This window comes from Coregonus lavaretus (assembly GCF_964263955.1).
Source record: "Coregonus lavaretus genome assembly, chromosome: 24".
In the NCBI taxonomy this organism is placed as follows: Eukaryota; Metazoa; Chordata; class Actinopteri; order Salmoniformes; family Salmonidae; genus Coregonus; species Coregonus lavaretus.
This window is the reverse complement of record NC_140011.1, coordinates 6,279,195-6,289,437: the sequence shown is the minus strand read 5'-3', so window position 1 is coordinate 6,289,437 and position 10,243 is coordinate 6,279,195. Positions and strand designations below refer to the sequence as shown.

Here is a 10,243-nt window from a genome sequence, read left to right as displayed (position 1 = left end):
CTGTACCGTGATGTCAAAACTTGTGAAACATAGACGTGTATGATTGGTTCAGGTTTGGTCTGGTCTGGACAAAACCACATTTGGTGTTGTTTGGGGTGGAGCTCATTAGAATAATAGCTAGTGTGTAGAATAATACCCATAAATGCAAAGGAGGATATTGCATATATCTACCTTTGTGTACCTATTGAGGATACATCACCATGAAGAGAATGATATTCATATCCATAATGATACATTTCTGTATAGTACAGATCAGGGACCCATGATGTAACTTAATTCGGGCCCTCCTCTCAATCAGGACTGGGGCTGGACTATGCTGCTACTGCTGGCTAGCTAGTCCTACGAGAGAGAGAGAGACAGACAGACAGACAACAGAAGGGAGACACAACAACAACAACAAGAGAGAGAATGAGAGAGGGAAGTGAACATGAAGAGAAACAGAGGTACCTAGAAGGGGAGAGAACAGAGAGAGATGGAGAGAGAGAGAGAGAAGGACGACAACAAAAGAGAGAGCACAAGACAGTGAGTGATAAGTTAACAAGGAGAGAAATAGTATCAGAGATATCTAGGAGGATAGTAGGAGAAAAGGAAAGATACATGGAGAGAGAGAGAGACAAAGAGAGAGAGAGAGAGAGAGGTAGAGCCAAGCAGCCACCTGTAGGAGTGAGTGAGTGAGTGAGTGTGTCAATCTCCTGATGGAGGAGAGAGAGAGGAGAGACTGACCACCATGCGTCTGTGTTGCAGCTCTGCCTCGGAGGACTTGGGCTGCAGGCGTGGAGACTTCAGCCGAAAACACTATGGCTCTGTCGAGCTGGTGAGTAACCCACTTCCATTGACATTCTATTCATTTTTTGCCCTTCTATCTCTCCCTCTTCTCCCCCTTTCCGTGCCCCCTCCCCTTCTCTATCTTCTTCTCCCCCTCGATGGATGGATGGAGGGAGGGTTTGGGAGAGAGAGAGGTGAGTCATGACAATCTGGGTGTGGTTCATTGGTCCAGTTTAATAGTGCGTAGCACCCTGTAGCATAGCTCACAATAATAGGGTGGTCAGTTACAGAGAAACAGAGAAACAGATACAGGTCACAGCTGTGCTCAGGGCCACAGATTATGACGTCATCATCTACTCCACTGTAAACTGTGTCTGAAATGGCACCATATTCCCTATAACAAGGGCATGTTTAGTGCAGGGCTTTTCTGAAAAGTAGCATCAGGGCATACAATGCATTTCTTTTGCAGTTACTTTACTCAGACATAAGTTTACGTACGTTTACTATAAAAACTATTTTAGTCTACTGTCAAGTTTGTCGTGTTACTGCACTATGGTGGTAATGCTATTAACCAGCCCTGTGCTTTTATTAAGTTGATGAGTCACTGCCATGCTGTTAGTGTGTGTAGCCTACTGTATGTTGTCTAATGCAGTGGGGGTTATAATTAGCCATTGGCTGTGTGTGTGTCCGTGCGTGTGTGTGTGTGTGTGTATTTGGTTGTGTCTGTGTGCTTGCGTTCGTTCGTTTGTTCATTCATATGTGTGTGTGTGTGTGTATGTGTGTGTATGTGTGTGTGTGTGAGGCCTGTCTGTGCGTCCTGATAGCCCCCGGGTGGACAGGAAGTGGCTAGGGCCTAAGTTGACTGTAACTTCCTCCAGAGACAGAGTAGTGGTTTGTCTTGTGGGCGCTAACGCCGCGCTAACGCCGCGCTAACACCGCGCCACACCGTGTCAGATTAACACAGAGGAGGAACCACACGCTGCCTATCAGCAGCACCAGACTGCCACGGCACACAATGAGCAGTGTGTGTGTGTGTGTGTGTTGAGTGTGTGTGTGGGGAGGATATTCAAAGTAGAGATGTCACCTAGAACTGTGACATGATTGTTCTAATTTCCTATCTTGAACACATTGGAGTGGCGAACTGTATTATCAGAGTTGGTTCAGTGAATGTCTCTTAGGTTTAGAAGTAGGGAGTCTGTCCTTGCCACTGTCACGTCTTGCTCCTAGGAGGTTTAGGCCTGCTTTTGCTGTAAAGCACTATGTGACCAATGTATTTGTAAAAAGCAGTAATCCGTACAAATGCCATTTGATTGATAGAAGAGAATTAGTGGCCAGCCCCATGTGACCTGACATTTTACAGTTAGGAAAGATACTGTGGTGACGTCCCAAATGGCACCTTATTCCCAAATAGACATTGTATCATTCTTGTTTGTTTTATTTTGGGTAGAATCTGTGGGTGGGTCTTTTTGTGTGGCAGACTTTCTGTAATCACTTACTCTGTGGAGAGAGGGGTTGGCATGGCACCCACACTGTAGCTTAGCCAGGCTGAAACACACACAGGCACGCGACGCACGCACACGTACACACACATACACACGCCAAATGGCCCTGGACCCAGCCCAATTTCACTCAACTGCTTTAATTGGGCTATTGAAGAGGTAGAAACTGCAGATGATGTGGATATTTTTCAATGAAGTCTAAGCAACTGTATGCTTGAAGTCCATTTCATACTGCATTCATCATATTTGAAATGAACGTCCTTATACTAAGAGAGAGGAGTGCTGTTTAAAAAATCGCTCTCTGATTTGAATTTAAAGCGTTAAAATGTGAAAACACAAAAATGTCCACGTAAGAATGAACTGTAAACGAAAGTGTTCTCACCAGTCACACTAGAAAATAGTGTACAAATAATGTAAAAACACAATCAATCAACTGTATGGCAATTCAGCTCTAACAGAAGGCTAAGAACATAGAAATATAATTACTAGAACAGACACTCCTATTATTACATTTCTATGGCTGAGAATACATGGATTCATACCTTCACATCCTACCTCTCTATGTCCATCTTTATGTACTCAGGGACTTCTTAGATAGTATTCAGTGAGCTCCAAAAGTATTGGGACAGTGACACATTTGTTTTTGTTTTGGCTCTGTACTCCAGCACTTTGTATTTGAAATTATACAATGTATATAGAGTGCAGACTGTCTGCTTTAATTTGAGGGTATTTTCATCCATATTGGGTGAACCGTTTAGAAATTAGAGCACTTTTTGTTAATAATCCCTCCATTTTAGGGGACCAAAATAACTTCTCTCTAGTGTCTAGTGCAGGGGTCCCCAGTAGTGCAGGGACCGTGGGACATGGATGCATGTAGAACCCCTTTGGTTCCAGGTATAACCCTTTTGGGTTCCATGTAGTACATGTAGCACATTACTAGATGAAAGGGTTCTACATGGAACCCAAAAGGGTTCTGCCTGGAACGAAAAAGGGTTCTCCTATGGGGACAGCTGAATAACCCCTTTGGAACCCTTCTTTCTAAGCATGTACTTGGGAACAGATATCCTAAATTAAAATCACTTTGAGCTGATTAACTGGTGATTTTACATTATTCTATGTCCAACAACGAATTTTTTTTAAAATAAATAACAAAACAGAAAAGTTGGGGGCCCAAATTCGGCCGCCGGTGATTTTATTCTTCTGAGTTTTCTGAGCAATTTTGTATTTTATTTTGTATTTTAATAGGCCGCCTATTGGGGCACAGTTTGGAACGCAGCCACAGTCTTCTTGGCCTATACAGGAAAGTCCATTGGGAAAGGCTGTTCATTCTGTGCAAGAGAGAATATTACCTCTATGTCTGTAGTGCAGCCCAAGTTATTAGGCAGACAAGGCCTCTTAGGACCACACACCACTCACCACTGCTGAGAGAGAGAGAGAGAGAGAGAGAGAGAGAGAGAGAGAGCGTGTTTAAGCAGAACAAGCCTTACGCTGTGCCTGAGGGGCCCCTCATTACAGGGAGAAGAGATAAAGACAAAGGTGGACATTTAATTCACATAAATATACCCCAGAGTAACAAGAATCATTACCAACCAACAAGCAGGACCTGCTGAATCACACACATACACACTCACACACGCACAAAGCCACAAACACAATCGGGCACATGCGCACACACAGACACATGCACAGTCACACACAGACACATGCACAGTCACACACGCGTGTGCGTACAGACATGCACGTACACACACACATAAAAACAAACACACATAAACAAGTGCACGAACTCACATATATACGCACACACACAGGGCACATTCAGCTGAGAGAGAGAGAGAGAGAGACAAGGAGAGTGAGGAAGCAAGATGGATGGAGAGAGAGAGAGAGAGAGGGAGAGAGAGAGAGTAACTTTCCAGGTTTGAAAAGCCAATAGTGTTTGTGTGGGAGGAGGAGGGGGAGGCACGGCAGGAGGGGTGGCAGAGGGGTTGCCCTCCTCACCCTGTCAAGGGTGTGGCATCATGCCATAGCCTGAGGGGCAGTGAGGACCAAGGAGTCAAATGCATTTCCTCATTATATTCTCCTCTATTTGTTTTTCATCTGTGGGTCTTTGTATAAAACGCTATTAGCTTAATTTGTTGTCAATTGAATCTGTGATGGTTTTATCAAAGACTGCCAGGTTTGGGTGAGATTAGTTAAATTATCTCTTGCTTTGGCTGTATTGTACTGTACATTACACAATCAGGCTTTGAACTGCTTTGAATGGAATTGCTACTGACAGACAGAAAAGAGCGAGAAGGAGTGAGAGAGAGAAGGAGTGAGAGAGAGAAAGAGTGAGAGAGAAAAAGAGTGACAGAGAGAAGGGGAGAAGGAGAGGGAGAGAGGCAGATGCTTTGGTGTCTCTCTCTTTATGTGAAGCTCTGTAAGTTGTGTATGTAAAGTAAACTTGTCGGTTGAAATGTGTTTGTGTATGAGTGTGCATGTGTGTGTGTGTGTGTGTGTATGTGTGTGCATGTGTGTGTGTGTAGGTGTGCGTGTGCGTGTGCACACACACCTATGCCCAGGATGACTAAGCATATGAGCAGCTTAGCATTTATCTCTCCCCAGCCTTAATGAAGGGCGTTCAGTTTGATCCAGACCTGGTCATTCATGTAAAGAGACCATTTAGAAAACTATTTCCTGATTTCTTTCTTTTTTATATTGTTTATTTGACCAGCTTTTCTTCCCAAAAAAGTTACACACACACACACACACTCACATGCATGCACACGCGCATAGACACACCTCAGTTGGAAGGGAATGAGATGTGACAGGGCAGTCAAAAGTCTGGCAGGCCGAGACACAAACATAGTGAGACAGGTTTGGAGTGAGCCGTCCTGTCTTCAGCATCCACAATGTGATTCTGACACACCACCTGTCAGCCCCCCTACACCCCTCTCAACCTCCCTAACCTCCTTATTCAACCTCCCTAACCTCCTTATTCAATCTCTCTAACCTTCTCATACCCCCTCCATATACTGTAATGTTTTCAGGAAATCCACCTCAATTACACTCTCTGTCATAGTCTGTCAGCCCACATAGGGCCCCCATTAACAACCTACAACATCCATACACACACATAATCTCTCTCTCTCTCTCTCTCTCTCTCACACACACACACACACACACACACACACACACACACATTAACACTGTACCGTATGTGTGTATGTCTTTGTAGCCAATATGGAATGGTTATCTAGTTAGCTGTGTATGTGCTAGTAGAATCCATCGATGGCGTCACCTACTCTGATACCTAGAAGTACTTATTTACCTTGCCAAGAGCCATGGCTTTTGTGGCGCGACAGTTAATGCTGCTTCAAGTGCGGAGTTATTGTTGGGAACAAAAGATTGCTTTTATGCTATGCTAATATGCTATTATAACACTTACCTAACTGGGTATGACTACACCACAGGTAGCCCAATGCTAAAGGTCTCAAGGCTAAAAGCTACCATTTATTCCTTCTACCCTCTCTTTCACCATGCACTTAGTTTGGCCAAAATATATTGCGCTCGCAAAAGTGGCTGTTAGTGGGGACAAAAGTACAATAAAAATAAGCAAACTGAGTCAGAAAACAGTTTGTAAAGACATCTTTCTATGTCATTGATGCCAATAGCAGTTTGGTGTCCTTTCTGGGGTTGTTTACTGTGTCTATTGCTAACCATTGTTAGCATTGTTGTTTTTATCCCATGACTGCGAGATACAAGACAGATCAGTGCAGGCTGAATTAATGTGCTATGTGACGTAAAACCATGGGCATACACCTAATCCCAATTGTTGCAAAAGACACAGGAATGCAGATGGGCGACTCCATCAAACCGTAGCCTATTCAAATAGATTTTGAATTTGAAGCTTGCTGCTGGTCAAACAGGCCTACCTTTAGTTAATACAAAAAAAAATCTAAACAGTTAAATAGGCTAGATTTTGATGTTGCTCACGGTAAAGGAATACAGAATATTAGGTTACAAACATAACTGAATTGTGCGCTGCTCTCATCATCACATAAAAAAATCCTCCTACTAAAATATTCGGTCAACAGAAATAAGGAAAACAATTATGAAAACTTCATAATATTCTCCATCTAACTACAGGGATGCCATTATGACATTAATTTATTGATTTCAATTGACTGATTTCCTCATATGAACTGTAAAATCGCTGAAATTGTTGCATATATTTTTGTTCTGTGTAGATTTATCATTTTCTAGACAATAAGGTTATATGTTTATATAAAGGTTTACAGTATTTGAGTGCTTCTCTCTCTTTCTCTCTCTCTCACTCTCTCTCTCTTTCTCCCGCTCAGCCTTTTACTTTAGAAGGGAATACAATAACCCAGAAACTGACATTAATCTTTCTAGATAAAAAACACACAAGTTCTTTGGAAAAGCAGGTAATGGCATTGTGTGCACACACACACATACACACATATACACACAACACACACACGCCAATCTGATCAGGGTATTTATCCCACAGCGGCTGAGTCAGCAGGTGAACTTTACCTGATTTCAGAGACATTTACCTCATTTAGGTGATGCACTCTTCTCCTTTTGCCTTATCCCTCGTTTCCTCTCCTCCTCTACTCCTTTACTCCTCCCCTGCTTGTTGAAATGCTGTTATTTTCTACTCTCCTGTGAGAGGCAGAGAAGATGAGTCACTCATGGAAAGGTTACAGTGGGGGAAAAAAGTATTTAGTCAGCCACCAATTGTGCAAGTTCTCCCACTTAAAAAGATGAGAGAGGCCTGTAATTTTCATCATAGGTACACGTCAACTATGACAGACCAAAAAAAAATCACATTGTAGGATATTTAATGAATTTATTTGCAAATTATGGTGGAAAATAAGTATTTGGTCAATAACAAAAGTTTCTCAATACTTTGTTATATACCCTTTGTTGGCAATGACACAGGTCAAACGTTTTCTGTAAGTCTTCACAAGGTTTTCACACACTGTTGCTGGTATTTTGGCCCATTCCTCCATGCAGATCTCCTCTAGAGCAGTGATGTTTTGGGGCTGTCGCTGGGCAACACGGACTTTCAACTCCATCCAAAGATTTTCTATGGGGTTGAGATCTGGAGACTGGCTAGGCCACTCCAGGACCTTGAAATGCTTCTTACGAAGCCACTCCTTCGTTGCCCGGGCGGTGTGTTTGGGATCATTGTCATGCTGAAAGACCCAGCCACGTTTCATCTTCAATGCCCTTGCTGATGGAAGGAGGTTTTCACTCAAAATCTCACGATACATGGCCCCATTCATTCTTTCCTTTACACGGATCAGTCGTCCTGGTCCCTTTGCAGAAAGACAGCCCCAAAGCATGATGTTTCCACCCCCATGCTTCACAGTAGGTATGGTGTTCTTTGGATGCAACTCAGCATTCTTTGTCCTCCAAACACGACGAGTTGAGTTTTTACCAAAAAGTTCTATTTTGGTTTCATCTGACCATATGACATTCTCCCAATCCTCTTCTGGATCATCCAAATGCACTCTAGCAAACTTCAGATGGGCCTGGACATGTACTGGCTTAAGCAGGGGGACACGTCTGGCACTGCAGGATTTGAGTCCCTGGCGGCGTAGTGTGTTACTGATGGTAGGCTTTGTTACTTTGGTCCCAGCTCTCTGCAGGTGATTCACTAGGTCCCCCCGTGTGGTTCTGGGATTTTTGCTCGCCGTTCTTGTGATCATTTTGACCCCACGGGGTGAGATCTTGCGTGGAGCCCCAGATCGAGAGAGATTATCAGTGGTCTTGTATGTCTTCCATTTCCTAATAATTGCTCCCACAGTTGATTTCTTCAAACCAAGCTGCTTACCTATTGCAGATTCAGTCTTCCCAGCCTGGTGCAGGTCTACAATTTTGTTTCTGGTGTCCTTTGACAGCTCTTTGGTCTTGGCCATAGTGGAGTTTGGAGTGTGACTGTTTGAGGTTGTGGACAGGTGTCTTTTATACTGATAACAAGTTCAAACAGGTGCCATTAATACAGGTAACGAGTGGAGGACAGAGGAGCCTCTTAAAGAAGAAGTTACAGGTCTGTGAGAGCCAGAAATCTTGCTTGTTTGTAGGTGACCAAATACTTATTTTCCACCATAATTTGCAAATAAATTCATAAAAAATCCTACAATGTGATTTTCTGGATATTTTTTTCTCAATTTGTCTGTCATAGTTGACGTGTACCTATGACGAAGATTACAGGCCTCTCTCATACTAAATACTTTTTTTCCCCCACTGTATATAACGCAGAATGAGGGAGAGCTCATCTATTGAAAAAGTTTGGTTACTGGCTAGCTACCTTTTGAGTTTGGATCCCATGACACGGTTGGCATTAGTTGCTGGGACCGCTGCTATCTGTCCAGTGATCCTGCCGACCAAGGCCGGCCCTGAGGAGCTGTTTGGCGTAGCAGCTAGCCTAGCTGCCATGACAAAGACCAAAGCCGACGGGAGTACCGTTGAGGACAGTGGTGTCTCTCTATCACAGGTGAAGGATCTTTTAAACAAACAAAAAGAGTTCTACAAACAGTTGTTGTAACAAGAAAATGGCTTCAGGTGTTGTCCAAATAATGGTGTCATCAACTAATAAAAGAATGGACGACCTGACCAGAGAGGTCCAGGACCTGAAGAACAGTTTGCAGTTCTCCCAGGGTCAGTTCGATGAGTTTAAACAGGAGAACGGCAAGATGACAGCATTATGACATCTTTAAGGCATTGAGAGAGGACATCAGTTCTGTATGTGAATCCATGATAACAATGACAGAGAAATCAGATTATCTTGTGGGACAATCAAGGTGGAACAAAATAGTTGTGGACAGAATTGCAGAATCTCCACATGAGACCTGGACGGAGTCTGATGACAAAGTGAGGGATATTATCTTGGAGAAACTGAAGGTGGACCACAGGAAGATTGAGGTGGAGCGTGCCCACAGGACTGGAAAACCCACCACCTGCCCAGGTGACAGGCCCAGGCCGATAGTGGTCAAGTTCCTGAGGTTCAAGGACAAGGTAGCTGTTCTGGAAAGAGCCAAGAACTTGAGAGGAACGTATATCTTCCTCAACGAGGACTATCCTGAAGCAGTGCGCCAGAAGAGGAAATAACTTATCCCAGCCATGAAAGCTGCCAGACCGCGTGGGGACATTGCTTACATCCGCTATGACAGGCTCATGTCCATCCTCCCTCCCAAAAGCCTGGAAAGGATGAGAGCCAAGCTTCAACCCCGCAGCACACACACACACCAATTGATTAATGGACTGCTGAATGTATATTTTTTCTCTTGCTTTGTTTGCTCTTTTCAGTATTTTGTCTATCTCTGATAAGCTACCCAGGAAAGGGCTGAAAATATCCCATATTAATATATGTAGCCTTAGAAGTAAGGTTCATGAAATCAATAACTTGCTCACATCAGATAACATTAATATTAGATATTAGATACTTAGATAATTCATTTGACGATACAGCAGTAGCAATACAAGGATATAACATCTATAGAAGAGACAGGAATGCTAATGCTGGAGGTGGTGCTGTATATATTCAGAGTGATATCCCTGTAATGCTTAGAGAAGATCTTATGTCAAGTGTTATTGAAGTGTTGTGGTTGCAGCTTCACCTGGCACATCTAAAGCCTTTTCTTTTGGGGTGTTGCAATAGGCCATCAAGTGCTAACAGTCAGTATCTAAATAATATGTGTGAAATGCTTGATAGTGTATGTGATGTAAACAGAGAGGTCTACTTTCTTGGGGACCTGAATATTGACTGGTTTTCATGAAGCTGTCTGCGCCTGTAATCTGGTTCAGGTTATTAACCCTTTGACTGGTACCAACACACGGGTGTGATCATTCTACAGTGGTCCCTGCAGCGTACGCTCAAACCGGTGTGATTAGAACATTTATTTAGAACGTCCAGTTTCAATTGACGCAACAGTCAGCGTTTGAGCTGGCAACACTTTTTCACAGAA

The 10,243-nt window shown here is 43.3% G+C and overlaps 1 protein-coding gene across 1 annotated transcript in view; it reads left to right on the top strand.

The window, feature by feature from the left end:
- Positions 1 to 10,243, top strand: part of LOC311099376 (GTPase-activating Rap/Ran-GAP domain-like protein 3) — a gene marked incomplete at its 5' end in the record, with an annotated part of 169,741 nt that overhangs the window by 76,647 nt on the left and 82,851 nt on the right. The window contains one exon of the mRNA XM_084140083.1: positions 745 to 814. Within this exon, the coding sequence (XP_083996209.1) occupies positions 745 to 814 (70 nt within the window). The remainder of the gene's footprint in view (positions 1 to 744; positions 815 to 10,243) is intronic.